The sequence below is a fragment of the Lagenorhynchus albirostris genome, chromosome 15 (assembly GCF_949774975.1).
Source record: "Lagenorhynchus albirostris chromosome 15, mLagAlb1.1, whole genome shotgun sequence".
Lineage (NCBI taxonomy): Eukaryota > Metazoa > Chordata > Mammalia > Artiodactyla > Delphinidae > Lagenorhynchus > Lagenorhynchus albirostris.
In genome coordinates, this window is record NC_083109.1 from 27,435,283 (window position 1) to 27,457,855 (window position 22,573).

The following is a 22,573-nucleotide window of genomic DNA, read 5'->3' on the forward strand; positions in this document are numbered from 1 at the left end:
CCGTGCGCCACAACTAGAAAGTCCATGTGCCGAAACTACTAAGCCTGCATGCCAAAACTAGAGAGCCCACGTGCCGCAACAAAGAGCCCGTGCGCCGCAACGAAAGATCCCGCATGCTGCAACAAAGATCCCGCATGCTGCAACTAAGACTCGATGCAGCCAAACAAATAAAAATAAATATTTTTAAAAAATGTTCTAAAATTAGATCATGGTGATAGTTGCACAACTGTACTAAAAACTATTAAATTGTACACTTTAAATGGGTGGATCTTACAGTATATAAATTATTTCTCAATAAAGCTATTTAAAGAAAGAACAGCAGTTAGATTGACAGGTGAAGATGTTTTAACAGCAACAATGGAAGCCAGAAGACAATGGAATGCTGTCTTTAAGGTGCTGAAATGCCAGCTAGAATTCTATACCCAGCAAAAACGTCTCTCAAGAGTGAGGTCTAAATAAAGATTTTTCAAACAAAAACCAAGAAAGTTTGTCACAAGAAGACTCACCCTACAGGGACTTCTAATACAACAGTTCTCAAACTTGGCTTCTCATTACACTCACCAAAGAGCTTAAAAACTCCTGATACCTGTACCCACCCCAGATACTCCGAATCAATTGATCTGAGATGTGACCTGGGCATAGGATTTTTAAAAGTTCCCCAGGTGATTCAAACATACAGCTCAGGCTGAGAACCTCTGCCTTATGGGATATATTTCAGGCAAAAAGAAATTGATCCCAGATGAAAGTCTGAGATTCCTTCATTCATTTAACGTAATCCATGGGCAACTATTATGTGTTCAAAACTGTTCTAGACACGAGCAACACAGCAATGAGCAAAACACACAAAAGTCCCCACCCTCTGGAAGAGGGAAACAGCCAAAAGATAACCAAGATAAAGAAGTAAAATATGCTGTTAGATAGTAATACATGCTTTGGGAAAAAATGAAGCCAGGAAGGAGAATATAAAATGCTAGATTTAGGTGCGTGTGTGGGAAATTTCAGATAGAGTGGACAGGGAAGACTTTTGGCTAAAGCCCCAAATAAAGGGCAAGAGCAATCCATGAAGATATCTGGGCTATGGCAAGTGCAAAGGCCCTGAGGTGGGAGTGTGTCTGCCTTGTTCCAGGATCTGGAGGCCAATGGGTCTTGAGTGGAGTGAGCCAAGAGGATAGTATTCAGAGAAGGAGTGGCGGCAGTTGCAGGCCTTGGGGGGACCTCAGCTTTTTCTTTGAGTGAGATGGGAGCTATTGGGAGTGTTTTGAGGAGTGGCATGGCTTGATCCTAACAGGGCCCTCTGGCAGCTGGGTGGAAAATGGATTGTAGTGACCAAAAGGGGAAGCCAGGAGCCCAATGAGGAGGCTGGTGCAGTACACCGGAGGAGAAAGGATGGAGGTGGATTGGGATGGGGTGTGGAGGAGGTGAGAGGTGACAGATTCTGGAACTATCGTGCAGGCCGAGCCCATAGGATCTGTTGATCTATGGGATGAGAGGTGGGAGAAAAGTTCAGGGGTGGGAAGACTGGAGGATGCAAAGAGCTTCCAGCCTGTGCCCGGAGAAAATAAACTTCATTAGTGGCCCAATCAAAAGGTGGAGAGTGACCGCCGAGAGGCAGCGTCCGGCTGCCTAAGGGTGGGTTCCTGAGGCCGTCCGGCCTGGATTTAAATCCGGCTGCGTGGCCTCGGACAGATTAGAAACAAACAGAGCCTCTATTTCTTCTGCAAAAGGAGCAAGGACCGGCCCGCCCGCCGCAGACCTGGCAGCGGGACTGAGCAGGGGCGGTCTCCACGTCGCTCCCCGCCCCTCCCGGCCCCGCCCACTCCCCCACCCATCCCGCGGCGCTGCTGGCTAAGCTGCTCCGGTGAGTGAGGGTCTAGGAGTCCGGGTCCGGCCGGGGGAGGGGTGGGAACGCCTCGGACTGCAGGACAGAGCGCCCCGGACCGCCGAGATCCGGAGCAGGGGCCGCCGCCGGGTCGCCGGAACGGCGGGGAGACCCGGATCCCGCGAGACTCTTCCGCCCCACTTCCGGGGCCGCCACTTTCACTTTCTTTTTCGTGGAGGCTGCTCCCCTCCCTCTCCTGACTGACAGGGGCCGCTGCGCCGGGGAGGGAGTTGGGCTGAAATCCCGCGCCCCGGAGGGCGCTTCCCCAGCAGGGAAAAGGGGAGGCCCTCCTCGGGGACTCCCAGCGCCGCGGCTGTGCGTCGTCCCTCCACGCAGCCAGGCCTGTCCCGTTTCCTCTGTTGCCCTTTGCGGGCTTGCCTTGGTGCCCCCTTTCACCTCCCACGCGGGGTCCCGGCCCGTTCCCTACCCCAGGCCCCATCCCCGGTCCTCGGGTAGTGTGATGCTACCCGACTGCCACCGGGGACACCGAGGCACAAAGAAGGCTTGGGCCGCGCCAGAGGTCACCGGCCTGGACTGAGTTGCTCGTGGTCGCCCGTCCTCTAGCAAGTGACCGGGAGGTGGCATTTCCCCGGAGCTGCAGCCCCTGCCTGGGGGGATGGGCACAACCACGCCAGATGGACGAGAAGATCAAGAAAGGTGGGCACAGCCTGGAGGCGACTGAGAAACTTCGGGGGTGGGGAGGGGGGAGGGGCATTAACCCTGTCGTCCCTCTACCCACCTGCCCCTCAGTTTCCTCCCTTGGGGCTTGGTTCCTTCCAGGGGCCTCTTGTCATTCATTTATTTGATGACCCTGAGGCCTCAGTGGGCCAGCTCTGCTGGGAAGGGTGTAGGGAGCTCCCAGAGGACACAGGAGACCACCCAGGCTGGTGAGGGAGCAGACCTCAAGGGTCATTGCCTTCCCCCTGGCCCCTTCCACCCAGCGTGGGAGAACTTAAGTTGGGTCATGTCACCAACCTGCTCACATACCCTCCTGTGCTCCTTGTTCTTAGAACAAAGCCCAGAGCAGTTGGGTAGCCCACAGGCCTGCTGGCTTCGCTGACCTCTGCCTTCCCGCATTGGGCCCCTTGGTCATTCTGCTTGGAGCCCCCACAGGTTTCTGTTCTAATCCAGCCATTTCTTGCCCAAGGCCTTTCCCTTTCTCTTTCTCTGTACCTGGAACACTTTTGCCCAACCAGGTCTTGACATACCCAACTTCTCCTTCACTTCTCAGCTTCAATGTCACCTCCTCCTAGAGGCTTTCCTGATTTCCTTACCCTGTTCATTTCCTTGGCAGCGTGGATCACAACCTGAATCTTTTTCTTTTGTTAAATTTGTTAATTGTCTTCTTACTGGGCTGGGAGGTCCATGAGAAGAGGGACCCTGTTTATCTTATTCACTGTCGAAGACCAGTTTCTGAGACAGTGATTGGCACACAGTAAGAATTCAGTAAATGTTTGTTGTATAAATGAGCGGAAGTATGGGGGGACCTGGGAGTATGAAGGGAAAACAGAACCAAATGAGCAGGGAGGGGGAGTGGGGAGTGGGAGTGGGGATTGACAGAGAAGGCCTCCCAGAGAAAAGGGACTTTTAAGCTGGGTGCTGAAAGATATGTAGGAGTTCACCAGGAAGACAGAGAGGAAGCAGCATGTACAAAGGATCACCTCCTTCCTCACCCCCTTAACCCCAGCTCCTGAAAAATAAACGCTGTGCTAACCTGCTTCCACTGTGGATTTCAGCTGAGGAGGTGGCCCAGAGACTCACCCGAGCAGTGGCTGGCGGGGATGAACAGGTGGCTATGCAGTGTGCCATATGGCTGGCAGAGCAACGGGTGCCCCTGAACGTGCAACTGAAGCCTGAGGTCTCCCTGACACAGGATATCAGGTGAGGAGTACGTAGCTGACCAGGGACTTAGGGCTTCCTGAACCCCAGTGGGCCGCGATATAGTCTTGCCTATAGAACAGTTAAGTTATTCTTTTCTTTTTTTTTTTTTTTTTTTTTTTGTGGTACACGGGCCTCTCACTGTTGTGGCTTCTCCCGTTGCGGAGCACAGGCTCTGGACGCGCAGGCTCAGCGGCCATGGCTCACAGGCCCAGCCGCTCCGCGGCATGTGGGATCTTCCCGGACCAGGGCACGAACCCGTGTCCCCTGCGTCGGCAGGCGGACTCTCAACCACTGCGCCGCCAGGGAAGCCCGTTAAGTTATTCTTAATGGCAGGTTCTGGTGTCAGGAGACCTAGCTTCAAACCCCAGCTCTGTTACAAATCAACTCTGAGATCTAGGGCAGGTCACGTCACCTCTCAGAGTTAGTTTTTTTCAAAAAATGGGGCAGGGCTTCCCTGGTGGCGCAGTGGTTGAGAGTCCGCCTGCCGATGCAGGGGATACGAGTTCGTGCCCCGGTCTGGGAAGATCCCACATGCCGCGGAGCGGCTGGGCCCGTGAGCCATGGCCGCTGAGCCTGTGCATCTGGAGCCTGTGCTCCGCAACAGGAGAGGCCACAACAGTGAGAGGCCCGAATATCGCAAAAAATAAATAAATAAATAAAAATAAAAAATGGGGCAATATCAGTAGCTGTTCTTAGAATTGTTAGGAGGTGTATTAGGGTGTTAGGTCTCATATAACAGAAAGAGACATATTAACAGTGGTATCAACAAGTTTGATGGTACACAGTCCAGATGTGGAGGCTCTGTTCCCTGCAGTCCTCAGAGACTCATGCTTTTGTCTTGTTATGCCATTCATGGCCTCCATTCTGAGGTTCACCTTATGGTCCAAAATGGCTGTTCCAGTTCTAGCCATTGCATCAGCATTCTTGTCAGCAGGAAGGAAGAAGGGAAGAAGGGCACCCCCTCCCACTCTCCTCTTAAGAACAGAGCTCAGAAAGTTGCACACACTTCTTCCACTTAACTCCCAAGGCCAGAACTTATTCTCACAGCCACACTCAGCTTGAAGGGAGGCTGTGAAATACAGCCAGGTATTGCACTAGAATTCAAGGCAAGGGTTAATGGATACTGTTAGTCTGCCCCAGGAGGCTTAAACTTGTTGCTGAAATGCTTAGTGCAGTGCCTGGCACATGTTAATCACTCAATAAACATTGTTTTTTCCTGCTTTTTTCCTGCTGTGTAGTAAGACAATAGTTTTACAGTTTCTAATTTTCAGTGATTTTGTTTTCATTTGATTTTGTTTTATTGAGATATAATTGACAGACCATATTCAACAATTTAAACAGTTCACCAATTTAAAGTTTATAGTTCAAGGCTTTTAGTATATTCACAGTTGTGCAACCATCACTGTAACCAATTCTAGAACATTTTTTAAGAAACCCTGTATTCGTACTTTTTAAAAAAATTTTTTGGCTGCTCTGTGCCCTTTGAACCCATGCCCCTTGCAGTGGAAGCTTGGAGTCTCAACCACTGGCCACCAGGGAAGTCCCAAAACCCCATACCTGCTAATAGTCACTCCTTATCTCCCTACCTTTTTTTCCCCAATCCCCCCAACCTTAGGCAAACACTAATTTACTTTCTATCTCTAGCAATTTGCCTATTCTGGAAATTTCATATAAGTGGAGTCATAACACTATATAACCTTTTGTGTCTGGCTTCTTTCACTTAGCATCATGTTTTCTAGATTCATCCATGTTGTAGCACGTATCAAAACTTCATTCCTCTTTATGACTGAATAATAATCCAGTGTATGGATATACCATATTTTCTTTATTAATCAGTTGATGGACATCTGGGTTGTTTCTACTTTTTCGGCTAACATGTACAACGCTGCTATGAACGTTTGTGTCCAAGTTTTTATATGGACATATTTTCTCCCCAGTTTTTTATGGCTGTGTTGGGTCTTCGTTGCTGTACCTGGCCTTCTCATTGTGGTGGCTTCTTGTGTTGCGGAGCATGGGCTCTAGGCGTGCGGACTTCAGTAGTTTTGGCTCGAAGGCTGTAGAGCTCAGGCTCAGTAGTTGTGGCGCACAGGCTTAGTTGCTCTGCGGCATGTGGGATCTTTCCGGACCAGGGCTCGAACCCGTGTCCCTTGCGTTGGCAGGCGGCTTCTTAACCACTGCGTCACCAGGGAAGCCCTCCCCAGTTTTACTGAGATATAATTGACATATATAGTTAGTTTAAGGTATTGTGACTTTTATAATAAGAAATATATATTTGTCTTCTTCCTGTTCTTGGTACAGAACTCCTAAAACACTTGGAATTTCTTAAGTGATGAGAATGATAAAGGTGCCTTTTGTTATGTTAGTGAGGTGACTCTTGGACTGCCCCTAGATCACCTAAGGATGGGGGCTGGTCATCAGAGGAACCAATCCTGTGATTAGAGGATTGGAACCTTCAGTCCCATCACCCTGATCTCGGGGGAGAGGAAAAGGGCTGGAGGTTGAATCGATCATCAGTGGCCAATGGATTAATCAATCATGCCCATGTAATGAAGCCTCCATAAACACTCAGAAAGGGTTTGAAGAGCTTCCTGGTTGGAGATTTGGAGAGAATTGCACCCCTTCTCACATACCTTGCCTATGCGTCTCTTCTATCTGGCTGTTACAGGCTTTTATAATAAACCAGTAATATAGAAAGTAAATATTTCTCTGAGTTCTGTGAGCTGCTCTAGCAAAATAATCAAACCCAAGGAGGAGGTCGTTGGAATCCCTAACCTATAACCAGTCAGTCAGGGAACAGGTGACAACTTGGGCTTTCAATTGGTGTGTGAAGCGGTGGGGCAGTCTTGTAGGACTGAGCCCTCAACCTGTGGAAGCTGACGCTGTCTCTGGGTAGAGAGTGCCAGAATCGAGCCCTGCTGCTGTCTGAAAATTGCTTAGTGGTGTGTGGGAAGCCTTCCCCCTCCTCCCCCTTCCACAGGTTGGAAATTGAGCCTCAGAACCATTTTAGGTGTATGACATAATGATTTAATATATGTATGTATTGTGGAATGATTACCACAGTAAGTTTAGTTAACATCCATTGCCTCACATAGTGATAAATTATTTTTTCTTGTGATGACAACTTTTAAGATTTACTCTCTTAGCAATTTTCAAATGTATGATACAATATTGTTAACTATGGTCACCATGCTGTACATCACTTCCCCAGAACTTATTTATCTTAAAACAGGAAGTTGTACCTTTTGACCACCTTCACCCCCCTCCCTGCCAACCAGTCTATTCTTTTTCTCTGACATCAGTTTTTTTTAATTCCACATATAAGTGAGATCATACAGTATTTGTCTTTCTCTGTCTGACTTATTTCACTTAGCATAATGACCTCAAGGCCCATGTTGTTGCAAAGGGAAGGATTTCCTTCTTTTTGGCTGAATAATATTCCATTGTGTATATATACTGTACATGGAAACAACCTAAGTAACCATGAATGAATAAAGAAAATGTGGTGTATATGTATACAATGGACACATATTTTCATTTCCCATTCTGTGGGTTGTCTTTTCACTGTATCGATAGTGTCCTTTGAAGCACAAAGTTTTTAATTTTGACGAAGGACTGTTTATCTGTTTTCTTTTGTTGTTTGTGCTTTTGACGTCATCTAAGAAACCACTGCCTCATACATGGTCATAAAGGTGTATCCCTATTTATTTTTTTAAGAGGTTTATAGTTATAGCTCTTACACTTAAGTCTTTGATCCCTTTTGAGTTAATTTTAGTATATGGTGTGAGGTCCAACTTCATTTTTTTGCTTGTGAATATCTAGTTATCACAGCATTATTTTTTTTAATTAATTAATTAATTAATTTATTTTTGGTTGCATTGGGTCTTCGTTGCTGCACACAGGCTTTCTCTAGTTTCGGTGAGCGGGGGCTGCTCTTCGTTGCGGTGCATGGGCTTAATTGCGGCGCGCGGGCTTTTCTTTGTGGTACGTAGGCTTCTCATTGCGGTGGCTTCTCTTGTTGCGGAGCACAGGCTCTAGGCACTTGGGCTTCAGTAGTTGCGGCACAAGGGCTCAGTAGTTGTGGCTTGTGGGCTCTAGAGCACAGGCTTAGTAGCTGTGGCGCACGAGCGTGTGCTCCGCAACAGGAGAGGCCACAACAGTGAAAGGCGCCCGCGTACCACACACACAAAACAACAACAACAAAAAACCATACCACTACACACAGCTTGTTTACATCAGTTATACTTGTTACTGCCACAGCATAATTTAATTAGCTGTTACATCAATCAATAAAACATGAGTGCTAAAAGAGAATTGTGTCTATGAAAACTAAGTTGATTGCTTTAGAAAGACAAGATAGAGAGGAGGCACCAAAAAAAACTGTTATCATTTTAGGGTGGGACAGTTGTAAAAAAATATGGTAAAAATCCAGAAGAGCTCTGTACTCAGATGCTTTGAGAGTGTAAGTTTTTGCTCCACTTTAAAGAAGCTGATACTGGAAGTCATAGACCATGTATAATGCGTGTGGTTCATACAAAAAGAAAAAATCATGGGGAACTCCAGTAGCAGATTTGTACTCAAGAAAAGCCATTGGCCTTTTACCTAGAGATTGGCCATTGAATGTGCATTTGTATCCTGTAAGGTAAAATTGTTAAAGTCTGCAGCTGTTTTTGGAGTTCTCTGCTTTAACGATTTTTCTGACTAACTGATCACCACTGATCCTGATGACATTAGATATAAGGGTTTCAACTGTATTTTTCTGTTATTGGTGTTAAGGTTATAGCTTTTAGATTTTGTTTCCTAAGTAAAATTCAGGCTTCTATGCTTTGCCTCTAGGTTGATTCTAAAAATGTAAACCGACTAAAATAGCATTTATAGTATTTTGATTATGGAAATATTACTCAGTGTAGAATAAGTAGTGCAGTTGAAACTATGCACTTTCATGTTTCAAAACCCCTGTTGCTTGAAGAAGAATGTCTTGAAGGTTAAGATCTCGTCCTTCTTTAAATTTCCTTTTACTTTTCTTCCATTCTCCTGCATCAGACTCAGCTATTCTTTTTTTTTTTTCTTGTATTTCAAAAACTTTTCACGTGGAGAGGTGGATGGTAAACTTTTGGTGTCTATACATGTCTAAAAATTTCTTATTTCCCTGATAGTTGGCTGGGTGTTGAAAATCATTATCCTGAGGAATTTTGAGGTATTTTCTGGAGTATTTTTAAAGCAAGTCTCAGATTTTAGTTCATTCATAAGTAATTTGATATGTCTTTAAAAAATGACTTAAAAAAACCCCTCAATACCATTATTACACCTAAAAAATTAATAATAATTACTTAAAATTCCCTAATACTGTATTTATATTCAACTTTCCTTGATTATCTTGTTAGTGTTTTTTTTGTTTTTTTTTTGGCCATACCACATGGCTTGCAGGATCTAGTTCCCCAACCAGGGATTAAACCTGGGTCCCCAGAGTCCTGACCACTTGTAACTCCCTCGTTAGTGTTTGTTGTAGTTGGTTTGTTCCAGTCAGGAGCCAAACTAGATCAAATAGCATTTCTTAATGTTGTCTGAGTCTCTTTTATTCACTTTCTCTATTTTTAGTGCCATTAATTTTTTTTAAGAAACCTGGTCTTTGACCTCCAGAATTCTCCCACATTCTGAGTTTATGAATTGCCTCCTCATGGTGTAATTTAATATCTCTCATTTTCCTTGGGAACTTGTAGTTTGACCTGAAGGTTAGGATAGTAAGGAGTCACTGTTACATTCACAGGAATTCTTCCTCATTTTCTGATTGTTTCTTGCTGTTCTTGCTTTAAGGATGCGGCGTTTTCCCAAATCACTCTGGAGGTTCTAAGTGGGCTTTCTTGTTATTGTTCTACACCCTAATTTTCCTGTGTCTTGGGATCAGTTCTGTTTTTTTTGTCTTAGCTGTCCCTTTTCATGCTTTTGGTCTTCCAAAAAAGTTTGAGCATCTTTGAGAAGGTTGGTGTTTAAAACCGCTTTCTGTGGAATAATACTGTTTGGGTTGAAATCCTGCCTCTAACAGTTATCAATTGTTTACTTGGCAGAGCCACTGTAACCTACCTGTGCCTCCTGTTTTCATCTCTAAAATAGGGGTGACAACAGTACCTGCCTCATGTGTTCACTGAGAGGATTACATGAGTTAATACATGTTAAGTGCTTTGAAGAGTCTCGGCATACAGTTAATAACTGTTGTGGTTTGGCTAAGGAGCCAATAATAGCCAATAATAGAAGAGGTTGGAGAGCTTGGGAGGGGCCAGAGCATGGAGGCCCTTGCCATGCCACAGTGAGTTTGGATTTTATTCTGAGAGCCATGTGGAGCCATTGCAGGGGCCTAAGCAGCGAGTTCTGACACAGGAATCACAGGGGAGTGGGAATCCAGGAGCTGGCTGGCGGCTGAGGTTGGACCTGCGGCCCCTTGCCCTCCCCGCAGGCTGTGGGTGAGCGTGGAGGATGCGCAGTTGCACACGGTCACTATCTGGCTCACGGTGCGGCCTGACATGACGGTGGCCTCCCTCAAGGACATGGTGAGTGAGGGGGCACAAGGAAGACGCGTCAGGGCGGAGGTCCCCCTTTTGCCCTGCCTCTCTCTACTCTGCGCCTCCCTCCCCACACTCCCTCTGCATCCTCCCTGCCAGGTGTTCTTGGACTATGGCTTTCCGCCAACCCTGCAGCAGTGGGTGATTGGGCAGCGCTTGGCCCGGGACCAGGAGACCCTGCACTCCCACGGGGTGCGGCGGAACGGGGCCAGTGCCTACCTCTATCTGCTGTCAGCCTGCAACACCTCACTCAACCCTCAGGAGCTGCAGCGGGAGCGGCAGCTGCGGATGCTGGAGGGTGAGGCTCTGCTCCAGAGCGCATGCACTCTCCTGAGGTTGTAGGGGAGAGGGAGCAGGGAGCAGAGCCCAGGGGCTTTCGTCAGGAACGCGCCTGGAAGACCTTATCCGTAGTGGGGAAGAGAGGACAAAGGACACCCCAGGAAGGAGCCATTTGGGGAACCATTTAGAGAACAGCTGGTCTCGGGGAGAGGGGCTGAGTTCAGTCCCCGCCCTGGCATTTATCAGCTGTGTGACCTCAGGCAAGTCTCTTCTCATCTCTGCTCTTCAGTTTTCTAAATCTGTAAATTGGATATGATAATAGCTAGTTTTTATTCTAAATTTTTTACTTCTTATTCTGAAATATTTCAGACCTACAGAAAAGTTGCAAAATTGTATAAAGAATTGTATAACGAATTCCCATGTGCTTTTCATGTGGATTCCCCAGATATTAACATTTGACTATATTTGTTTTGCTTTATCATTCTCTCAGTATTTATTTATGCATAAGTAATTTTTTGGAACTGTTATGAGAGTAAGTTGCAGACACGTTGTCCCTTTCCCCCAAATACTTGTGTGTATTTCCTTTAAAAAAAAAAAAGGCTCATTTTCTCACTACATACACCTATCAAACTTAGGAAATTAACATTGATACGGTCCATTGATCTAATGGACAGATCTTGCTCAAATTTTACCAGTTGTCTCACTAATGTCCTTTATAGTGAAAGACCTGGCCCTTGGCCTCGGTGTCTCACAGTCTTTTTCAATCTTTGGTCTCCTGTCTTCCCTTGGCTCTCCTGTTGTTTGAAGAGTCCAGGCCAGTTTTGTTTTTTGTTTTTCTGTCCCATGTGCCCTCATGAATGGACTCAGATTCAGTATTTTGGCAGGACTACCTCAGAAGTGGTGTTCGACCCTCTAGATGCTACACTTAGGAGCACAGGAGATCAGTTTTCAAACAGGGTTTTTAAGCTGGGAAGCCCCAGGAGCAGTCGTGGGTGGAGGAGGGGCTCTGACCCCTGGGAGCCAGGACACTCGGCCAGGTCTGGACCCACCCGGCAGGACCACCGAGCTGGAGACTCCTCCGGAAGGAGGGAGATAGAAGGGGGCGGGGTAGGGGGGTGGTCAGTGCAGAGCCCGGGGTTCCTGGCTGGCCCAGGGTGTGGATGAAATGGGCTGCAGGGATCCGCCACCCCTGAACCCTCCTCCCCAGATCTGGGCTTCAAGGACCTCACGCTGCAGCCACGGGGCCCCCTGGAACCAGTCCTCCCGAAGCCCGGGGGCCCCCAGGAGCCGGGGCGGGGGCAGAACGACGCCGCGCCAGAGCCCCCGCCGGTAAGCTGCCCAGTGCGCGCCGCTGCGCCCCTGACCTGCCCGTCTCGTCTCCCTGCGCTCACCGCCCCTCTGCCCCCAGGTGGGCTGGCAATGCCCTGGCTGCACTTTCATCAACAAGCCCACGCGGCCCGGCTGCGAGATGTGCTGCCGGGCGCGGCCCGAGGCCTACCAGGTCCCTGCCTCGTACCAGCCGGACGAGGAGGAGCGAGCGCGTCTGGCCGGTGAGGAGGAGGCGCTGCGCCAGTACCAGCAGGTGGGCGCGGACCCCGGACAAACACCTGCAGATTGGACGGGGGAGGCGTAGGCCAGGAAGGGAGGCACCTCCACATTGCCGCTCCTCCCCCTGTTGCTGCCCCCTCCTGATCACACCACTGGTGGTGACCCTGCACTTGACTGTGACCGGCCTCTCCCTGAGCTCATCCTGTCGCTAGGACCCTGCTCCCCGGCTGTGATGCACATCCAAGCTTATCTGACCCCCCCCCACAGTGGGCTGTGGCGCTGCCCCTGGCTTTGACTTACACTCTCACTGTGCACACGAGAGTACCGGGCTCTGACCCCAACATCCTAGCTGAGACCCTGACCACTCCCCCATCCGCCGCCCCTTCGTCCGCCTGTGACCTCGCTCTTGCTCCACTCAGCCCTGATCTCATTCTGAATCCTACTATTCCTGACCTCCCCTTCCTCCCTGGCTGTGGCCCACCCAGACTTCCTAGGATCTTGGACCTAGCCCTTCACCGCTCCCTGGGAGGTTGACCCAGCCCTCCGTCCTGCTCCTCCCACAGTCCCACCCCCATCATGTTACGCACGCATTGATTACACAGATACCTAACCCTGAGCGTTCGCCCATTCTGATCGGATGCTCCCATCCCCCACTTGGACCCAGTCTGCCCTTGTCCCACCCCGGCCATGACCTCACTGCTGGTCCCATCTACAGCTTTGGCCCGGACCCTGTTCTCTCTCCCACCTTGCTCAGCTCCCTCGCTTTATCACCACCTCCCATACCCCTGACCTGTTCTGTGGCCTCGACCCGGCTCTGCCTTCACCTCCCTGGCCCTAGCCCTGCCCTGCTTCTTGGCAGAGATGGGAGCCCTGCTACTCCTGGCTCCCCGCTCAGACCCTGGCCCCTTCCTTTCCAAACGCCATCGCTCCCTGGCTTGACACTAGGTTGCAGCCTTAACCTGCCAGTGCCTGGCCCGCTTCCTGCCCCACCCCCACCCCACCCCCCTGTTTCCTCGCCTCCCGCCCCGCCCTGCTCCCGGCCCCTCCCTTCCCAGCATCGCCTGCGCCTAACCTCAGCCTGCCCAGTCCCACCCCCACCGCAGGATTCTGCTTCGCCGCCCACCACCCTCCCCGCCGGCCGGCAGGTTTGACCCATCCCCTGGTCCTGCGCCCTTCTGGCCCGCCCCTGAGACCCTGACCCGCCCCGCTGCCCCACCCCCGTGTGCCCAGCGGAAGCAGCAGCAGCAGGAGGGGAACTACCTACAGCACGTGCAACTGGATCAGCGGAGCCTGGTGCTGAACACCGAGCCTACCGAGTGTCCCGTATGCTACTCGGTGCTGGCGCCCGGCGAGGCTGTGGTGCTGCGTGAGTGTCTGCACACCTTCTGCAGGTGCGGCCCTGACCCCACCCCCAGCGATGTAGTTGCTCACGGCTGCGCAGTACCCATGGCTGAAAGGGGGTGGGGCGCAGTGCTCTTACATCTCCTTGGACGCCCACAGAAACCTGCGAGGTAGGCACTCTCCCCTTTTTGCAGAGGAGGAATGTGAGGTACAGAGAGGCCAGCAACTTGCTCGAGGCCACACAGCTCAGGCATTCTGTCGCCAGAGCATGCGACCTTCCACACAACCGCCAGGCCCATGTAAGGCCTGGGTTCTGGCCTGGCAGCCCGTGCCAACCCCGCCCTGACCCTCGCTGGTGGACAGTCTGCCCTCTGAGGCTCCACACCTGGCCCTGGGCTGTGGAGAACGTGTCCTTCTTCAGAGCACACATTTGATGAGCTTTCCTGGGTGCCAGGGACTGGGCTAGGCCTGGGGATCCAGGAGTGAACAAAAAAGCTCATTTTCCGCCTCCTGAAGCTTACATTCCTGTGGGCAGGCCGATGTTAATCAAATAATCACTGATATAATTGTAAATTGTGCCAAATGCTAAGTACCAGTGGATTATGGTAAAAGTAACAGAGGCCCTGCCCTACAAGAGGTCTGGGAAGCCCCTAGGGAGGCTGCACTTGAGCAGACCAGGGGGTCCAAAGTGGGTATGTGCCTGGCCTGCCTGTGGCAGCAAGGGGTCAGTGTAGCTGGAGCAGAGGGATGGAGGGGGTTAGGGGATGGGGACAGAGAGGTATTAGGGAGGGTGAGTCACCGGGGCTCTCAGGTTTGCTCTGGGTGGGATGGGATGAGAGGCTGCGGGGAGGGATATGGTAGACCCAGGGAGCCCAGTGAGGAGGCTCCTGCAGTCCTGCAGGTGAGGTGATGGGACCTGGGCCAGAGTGATAAGGGTGGCAGTGGGGGGGACAGAAGTGATGGGTTGGTGGAAGGGATCGGAAGGAAGGGACGTATTGAGGAGAAGCCCACCTGGGGTCAGGCCTCACCATGTGAGGGCTGGAGTTCTGGGGGCTGGAGTCCTGGGGGATGGGGTTCAGATGACCCCTAACCTCCCCACCCTTTCATACCTCTCCCAGGGAGTGTCTACAGGGCACCATCCGCAACAGCCAGGAGGCTGAGGTTGCCTGCCCCTTCATTGACAACACCTACTCATGCTCGGGCAAGCTGCTGGAGAGGGAGATCCGGGCGGTAAGGCCTGGGGGAGGAAGGGGCACACCCCCTGTCCCAGGGAACTGGGCCCTGAGCTGGCAGGTGGGAACTGGTTTGAGAGTCCCAGTCTCAGGCACCAGTCATTTATCAAGAGCTTTTTCTATGTGGGATGCTGGAAGCCCAAGGGGTGGGCAGGACAGGAACTAGGGGAAATACCTAGTAAAGAAAACACCCTTATGAAGAAAAGACAGCAGAGCAGTTAGCAGGGGGGAATTCTGGGGCCAGATGGCCTGGTGACCTCAGGTCAGATACGCAGCCTCTCTGTGCCTCGGTTTTCTCATCTTGGTTGGGGTCAGAGACTTAGTTTCTATTTTAAGGGTTGTGAAGATTATAGTGGAAGACACGTGTAAAGAATTTGGAGTAGTGCTTGATACGTGGTATCAGTTAGCCCTTGTATCAGTTAGCTTCTGCTGTGTAACGGATTACTCCAGACTCAAAACAACCACCATTTATTTAGCCTATGAATCTGCAAGTCAGCAATTTGGGTTGGGCTTAGCTGGATGATTCATCTGGTCCAGGTTGGGCCTTGCAGAGCTCAACTGGGCTTAGCTGGACTGGTGTGATGGTCTTATCTGTGATGGCTGGGATGACAGGGCCTCTTTCCACTTTGGTCTCATCCACCCCAGGCCGGCCAGGGCCTGCTCATGTGCTGGTGTCTCAAGGATCCAAGAGCAGCCAGTGCAGGGGCGCTTTCCAAGGCTGCTCACTTGCTCCTGTCCCTTTGGCCAAAGCAGGTCACATGCTCAAGCCCAGAGTTTGTGTGGGAGGGAACCACCCAAGGGTGTGGAGTTGGGGAAACATGAACAAATAGGGGCCACTCCTCCAGCAACCTTTCACAGGGCTGTATGTGTCTGCATGTGTGTGTTTTCTATTATTATTAATGTTATTATTATCGAGTTATGCCCCTGACTGCTGGTCATCTTGAACAAGTGCTCTCCCTTCTCTGCGCCTCCATTTACCCATCTGTAAAGTGGACTGTTGGACTTGATCATTGGTTTTTAAACTGCTGGGGAATGGCCTTCCCAGAATTGGGCGTCTTGGAATTCCCAGGCCAACATGGAGGCAGGGCCAAAGGTGGCTGAGGTCCAAATGAGAGACCCCCATCACCGCATATACAAGACCCCGTTTCTCCACATCACTTCTGCCTATTTCCCACGATGCTGCTTCTCAGAACCCCCTAAACTTTACCGAGTATTTCCTGGCACCTAAGGGGTTCTGCCTCAGGGGAAAGAGGGCAGACAGAAGGGGTGGACCTTTGGGAACTCCCAGCCTTTACACTAAGAGAAGCCCCATTTTTAACTGTTGTTTGTGGGGCAGCTGAGAAGGGCAGCTCTGGCTTCCTTACTCTTGCCTGGAGAGGCCCCAAGACATAGATCATTCCATACGTCCTGGCACCCACAGTCGCTGCCCAGAGGCTTTCCCTATAAAACCCACCTCTTCCAAGGGGCATTGTGATGGCGCCAGAGTTCATGCCAAGGAGCTGCAGGGCTCATGCTTCCCTGGAGCCCCTGGACGTTGACCGAAACCTCAGAGAATAGTCAAGTGTGGCAGAGAAAGAGGAAGGGGCAGGGATCAGCAGAGTAATGCAGTGGAGGTTGTTTTACAAAAAACATGCCTAAACCACAAGAACCAGAACAGAAATCAAAGAGGAAAATCAGCCACCGACTCTGCCATCCCAGAGAATCTCTGATGGCATTTTCTCCTGTTTCCTTTGGTGTCTCTGGATAGACATTTTTTTTTTTCTTTTTACATTAACTATTAAGGTATACCTTGCACACAATAAAATTTGTCCGTTGTAAGGATGCAGTTAGATGAGTTTTGACAAATGTAACTCTTAAGACTATCACTCAGTGAAGATATAGAACATAGGCATGATTTTTACCTCATTGTAACCAGTGTAGGGACAACAGCTTTTGCTATTTTGCTACAAAACCTTCCTTAAGATTATTATAAATCTCTATGGCATACATCCTGTTTAGTTCTCCTCTCTTAATAATTCCAGTTTCTGGAATTATTAATAATTAATATCAATAATTGTTAATATTAATTATTAATAGTTCCTTCCAGTTTGTAAGGAATGCTTCAGGGAACATTTTGCATGGTGTCTCTTCCTTCTTATGTATTATTTTCTTAGGATAAACTTGTAGAAGTAGAATAAGTCTCAAAGGGTCAGAAAAGTTTGGGATGGTTGAAACATTATTGCCACGTGGCTTTCTCAGAGTGCTGTGTACCAGGATGCTAGTTTAACCACATCTTCCTGGAATTGCTTGTTATTGTTTTTGTCCACTTTTTCCCCTTTTTAAAAGATTGTGGTAAAATATATATAACATTTATACCATTTAACCATTTTTTAAGTGTACAGTTCTGTGGCATTGGGTGTAGCCACATTGCTGTGCAATCATCCATCTCCAGAACTTTTAACCTACTTTTTTTTTTCCTTTTTTTTTTTTTGGCTGAGCCATTCGGCTTGCGGGATCGAGCCCATGCCCCATGCAGTGGAAGCACAGAGTCCTAACCACTGGACTGCCAGGGAATTCCCTTAACCCACTTTTTGAATGGAGTTTTTAACACTGCTGTGTTGGACTTTATGGGTTGGGGGCTTCCTGAGGGATATTTGGTGGCCAGGAGGGCACATTGTCAGGTGTTCTGAACCCAGAGCACCAAGGTTGTGGTCTGCTGGCAGCTCCTGAGCCCTGAGGATTACCAGCGATTTCTGGACCTGGGCATCTCCATTGCGGAAAACCGCAGTGCCTTCAGCTACCACTGCAAGACCCCAGACTGCAAAGGATGGTGCTTCTTTGAGGATGACGTCAACGAGTTCACCTGCCCTGTGTGTTTCCACATCAACTGCCTGCTTTGCAAGGTGGGGACAGGGACCCACACTGCCCAGTCACTCTGGTCCTGCCAGGAGCTCACTGCCATTCCGAGTTTGTTCTCCTGGGAAGGGAGCTGGGATACTGACCTGGTTGCAATGACTTAGAGCTGTGTGTCAGTGGCCAGGCTTGGCTTGGGCCCCGATCTGAGCCTAAGCCTTAGACTGAGCCCTGAATCCGGACTGAGCCTCTGAATAATCCTGGCCCCAGACTGAGCCCCGATCCTGGCCTCTGATGAACCCCGATCCGTCACAGACCAACCCCAGCCCTAGCCCCAGACCGAGTGTCAACTCCTGTCCTGAACTGAGCCCTGCCTGACCCTCACCTCAGGCCGTCCCTGCCCTCATCCTCTCAACAGGTGACCACAGTAGAGACTGGTCTTGGGCGAGTAGGCAGGGCTGAGCCTGCTCGCAGCCCTGCAAGCTCACTCTCAGAGCATTAGGCCTACAGCCAGGGCAGAACACAGCCGGCGACGAGGGGCTGCGGTTTAGGGATTTCTGTGCCTGTCAGGACTTAAAATAAATAGGTATATATGATTATTATCATATGTGCTGACCCTGGCTTCACCTCCCTGGCCTCAGGGTGTGTGTGGTTTACAAAGGAAGGCTCTGTCACTGACACCACGTAGAAGCATTAAGTGCTTATGTGGATGCCTGCTCCGGCCCTCACCTCTCTAACTCCCTGGGGAACTTTCTCACCTCGAGCCCCTCATCCTGCTGCAGGCCATCCACGAGCAGATGAACTGCAAGGAGTACCAAGACGACCTGGCCCTGCGGGCTCAGAACGACGTGGCTGCCTGGCAGACGACGGAGATGCTGAGGGTGAGCCTGGGTCAAGGCTGAGGGCCGGGAATTTGAGTTTTGGGGAGGGATGGGGACTTCTCTGAAAGGACTGTGGTTCATCCAGCCCTGGAGGCTTGAGCTCCTGCTGGCATCACTCCCATCCAGAGATGGAACTCAGGACAAGTGGCGAGCAGCAGGGAGTGTCCGGGTGGAGAGAGGAGACTGCAGACGCATGGGAGAGGAGGCTGCATGCAGCCGGGCCTGGGTGGAGCAGCATGGGAGAGTGATTCTGCGACTCGGGGGTGGCCGGTTTCTCTCTGCAGTGGGGCGGGGGCCAGGGAGCGGGGCTGGGCCTAAGGTCAGCACCTGCTCTGCTGCAGACCATGCTGCAGCAGGGCGAGGCCATGCACTGCCCACAGTGCCGGATCGTGGTGCAGAAGAAGGATGGCTGTGACTGGATCCGCTGCACTGTCTGCCACACCGAGATCTGCTGGGTCACCAAGGGTCCTCGCTGGGGCCCCGGGGTGAGTCCCCAGGGAGCAGAGGTCTCAGGGGTGCTGTGGGAGAGTGCCTGAGAGTAGAGATTGGACAGGTCAGCCCATGGGCCAGTTCTAACCCCACTGCCTGCATTTGTGTAGCTCGTGAACTAAGAACGTTTTTTACATCTTTCAAAGTGGTTGAACATATCAAAAGAAGAATATTTCATGACATGTAAAAATTATATGAAAGCCGAATTTTAGCGTCCATAAGTAAAGTTTTGTGGGAGCGCCGCTCATTCGTTTGCATACTGTCTGTGGCTGCTTTGGCACTACAAAGGCAGAGACCGACTGGCCGGCAAAAACTCAGGGAACTGTCTTGCCCTTTACAGAAATGTTGGCCCAGCCCAGCCCTAGAGGACAGCGGCCAAGGGTGCGGGTGGGAGTCGGAGGTAGAGGGGTGGGTCCCTGGCTCTGGCACACTCTGACCGTGTGGTTAGGCTGTTACTCCCTTCTCTGAGTCAGTTTCTTCGTCTGTGAAGTGGAGATGATAGCTGGGCCTCAGGTTTATTGTCAGAATCAAATGAAAAAATGCAAGAGCAGTGCTTAGCGCGGGGCATCTGTCACATGGTGGGCACGCGCATGGTGGCGCATGGTGGCTGTCGTTGGGAGGAGTGTGCCTGGAATTGGGGCTCAGCGTTATCCGTACAGGCAGACAGTGAGACAGGTGGAGGCTGAAGGAACACACTCTCATGCCGCCAGTGTGCTGACCCACCCCGAATATGCAAAAATCCATCAAGTCCTCTCTGGCTCCAGGTCTAGGGGTGGGTAGCCAGACCACAGAATTGAGGCTGCTACGGGAGCCCAGGAAGGCCGCCCAGAAAGGCCTTAACGGCTGCCTCCATCCGGTAGCTGGGGCTGAGAGGGTCATCTTAGCAGGGGGGTGTGCCCGACCCAAGGCCCAGGGTGGGAGTCTGTGCTTTGGGGGTGTGATGGAGTGCATGGCGGAGGGGGAGGGGCCGCTGTCTTCACTGTCCTGACCTTTTCTCCTCTCCCCGCTCATCCTCTAGGGCCCGGGAGACACCAGCGGGGGCTGCCGCTGCCGGGTGAATGGGTCTCCTTGCCACCCCAGCTGTCAGAACTGCCACTGAGCTGAGGATGGCCTGGTCCCCATGCTGACCCAGCCCCACATCTGCAAGCTGCTGTGGGACAGGGCTGGTGCTTTGGCTCTGATTTCTGGCCTGGGAGATGCCTTTGCGCTTGGCTGAGACAGGGGCCCTGAAGAGGCCAAGGCCCCTGAGCTGTGTGGATGGACTTGTTTGCTGTGGGCATTGCAGAGGCCCTGCCTGAGCTGGCCATTGTCCGCGGCTGTATCTGCCCCAGTGCCTTTGCCCTTCCCCTGGGGCTTGCCAGCCAGACCTTTCGTCTCCTCTCTGTGGCTCCCATCTCTGCCTAACCCAGCTTTAAACACAGCCCTGGCCGGAGGCCTTGCTGAATGGAGCCTCAGAGCCCCATGTGAGTCCACACTTCCCTCATCCACCTCCCTCGTCTGCAGGACGCTGAGCACTCACAGCCTCCCACCTCCCCTGTTGGCTTTCTGGGGGTGACTTTTCTCTGGCTTTGCTGTTGGAGGCCTGGGGCTTCTTAGAATTGCTGCTAATTCTGCTCAGAGCCAAGAGGGAGACCTGGCAGTTTCTAAAGACAGCCCAGCCGGCCCAGCTTCCGTATCTCCCTCTTTGCCGCCTGTGTAAACTAATTAAAATGGTTTCCCAGGAAGGGATGAGTGTGATGTCGTGCGAGGGAGCAAAAGGGTCATGGGCTGTGACTCTACACGGAGACAGGCAGGATCCAAGCTCTCTGGGAATTGCAGCCAAAAGTTGATGTGTTGGCCCCTGTCGGTGTAGAACGAAGGTGCGGCTGAGCGCTGGGATACTTGCACCGGACTGAGCACCCCTGCGCCCACTCGAGGGGCAGGATGCTCTGGGTCAACGTTGGCCTGGACAGGCAGCTTGCAGTGTTGAGAGTCCACAAGGCGGGGTCTGCAGGTCAGCGTGGGCTTCAGGGGGAGGGAGGGAGGGGCCGAGGCAGCAACTACAAGCTGGCAGGAAATTCTTGCTGCAAACTTCTGACCTCTCAGTGGGCACCCAGTGTTGGAGAAGAGATATTTCAGGAAGAGGTGAACCTGCAGTTGCGGGTGAGATTGTGATCCTAATTTTTAACATCTCAGACATGATGGCACAGTATTGGTCCAGTGCTGTTTACTGTGCCCACTCTGCTGGTCAGAGATTAATAAAACACGGTTCTGGGCATCCATTCTGTTTTTACCTCATTCTCTGACCCCTCCAACACCCCTCCCACCCCCCACTTTGAAGGCCAGCGCACTGTCTGAGCCGGGATGTGGGTCATCATTACAACAGGCGGAGGGCGTCTCTGCGACTCAAGGTGTGGACTCCAGGTTCCAGGAGTTGGGGCATGTCATTGGGGCGGGGCGGAAAGGGCTTATTCTAGACCCTGGAAAGGCATTGCCACCCTGTCGTTGGGTGCCAAGGCTCAAAAGAGTTGACCCCAGGCTCTGTGAGCAGAGAGGCGAGGGAATGTGAGTGCCTTCCTGCTCTGCATTGGCTGATGAGGGGCACCCCCGCCCCGGGAGCAGGAAAGTCAGGCAGAGCCACGACTGGAGGGAACGGCAAGCTGAGCAGAGCTGCCAGAGCTGTGATGCAGGAGAGCGCGGGGCCCAGGTCAGGGCTAACCGCTTGCTCTCACCGGCTCCTCCCTCCTCCCTCTCCTGCCAGGGCCTGTCTTGGCGAACCTTAGGGGCCTGTAGGGGAAGAAAGCAGACCATTCTTTTGGTGCACAGGTATAAACCAGCAAGCCACAGTATTGTTTTAGAAATTTGAATTGGTTGTATTTTTAAATTGGAGATGCTACATTAAAATCTAGATGTCCAAGTTCTCTTGCAAAAGTCGAAGCTTGGTAATCCTGGCTTCTCATTTCCACATGGCAGGTCCAGGGTCACGTGATGTTCCTGATCTAGTTCACCACAGTCCTCGTCACCCCCAGCTCTCCTCACACGGCCTTTCCTGTGCCCTTGCACCATTCTTTCTCCCATGAGTACTAAGAAGTGTTAATGAAACATTTCTTTACCCATGGCTATATCAACTGAGGCTGGCAGAGGGGGGGACCACATGGGCTGCGTGTGTCTTTCACTTGGCCCACTCCATCTACACCAAGGCGGGCATCGAGTTTATGTCTGCTGCAGCCAAATGGGTCAGGAGGGCAAATGGAGGGGCGCAGGGCTGTCCCGGGGTTCTAACCTTCAGCGCCATACTTCACATGCCAGTGGGTGAAGGATCTAAGATGGGCAGGCTCACAAGTGCTCCCTACTGCAGGGTCAAGTGGAGATGCCTCCCCCTCCCAAGGGGTCACCCCAAACTGGGCCCCAGCATCAACTCTCCAGGGCGGACTTGAAACCAAACCCCACAGGCTCTGGACTCAGACCATCTACCTGAGGAAGCAGCCGGAGGTCCCAAATGTGCTTGTGTGACACAATCTTTTTCTCCAGGGATGGGGAAGGCAAGGGGAAGCACGTTGCTCAGATAAAGAGCAGCTGCTAATGTGGGCAGGAAGTGGTGGATGGGCCCCACAGCCCGTGCCAGAGTGACATGTGTCTTCTAGTGTCCGGGGCTGCCGTGAAAGCCACTCACTTAAA

General features: G+C 51.3%; 1 protein-coding gene across 2 annotated transcripts; it reads left to right on the forward strand.

The window, feature by feature from the left end:
• The first annotated feature begins 1,842 nt into the window (after positions 1-1,842).
• Positions 1,843-20,640, forward strand: RBCK1 (RANBP2-type and C3HC4-type zinc finger containing 1). 2 transcript variants are annotated; one of them, XM_060122864.1, is made up of 12 exons: positions 1,843-2,536; positions 3,616-3,760; positions 10,209-10,302; positions 10,414-10,612; positions 11,801-11,922; positions 12,002-12,175; positions 13,372-13,652; positions 14,601-14,712; positions 17,417-17,596; positions 18,329-18,427; positions 18,769-18,912; positions 19,935-20,640. In XM_060122864.1, exons 1-12 carry the CDS (start codon positions 2,515-2,517, stop codon positions 20,013-20,015), a joined length of 1,653 nt encoding a protein of 550 aa, XP_059978847.1. In that variant the 5' UTR covers positions 1,843-2,514; the 3' UTR covers positions 20,016-20,640. The 2 variants fall into 2 exon arrangements, with proteins under 2 accessions (XP_059978847.1, XP_059978848.1); XM_060122865.1 differs by having other exon boundaries at positions 1,845-2,536; positions 13,372-13,532.
• The last annotated feature ends 1,933 nt before the right edge of the window (positions 20,641-22,573 follow it).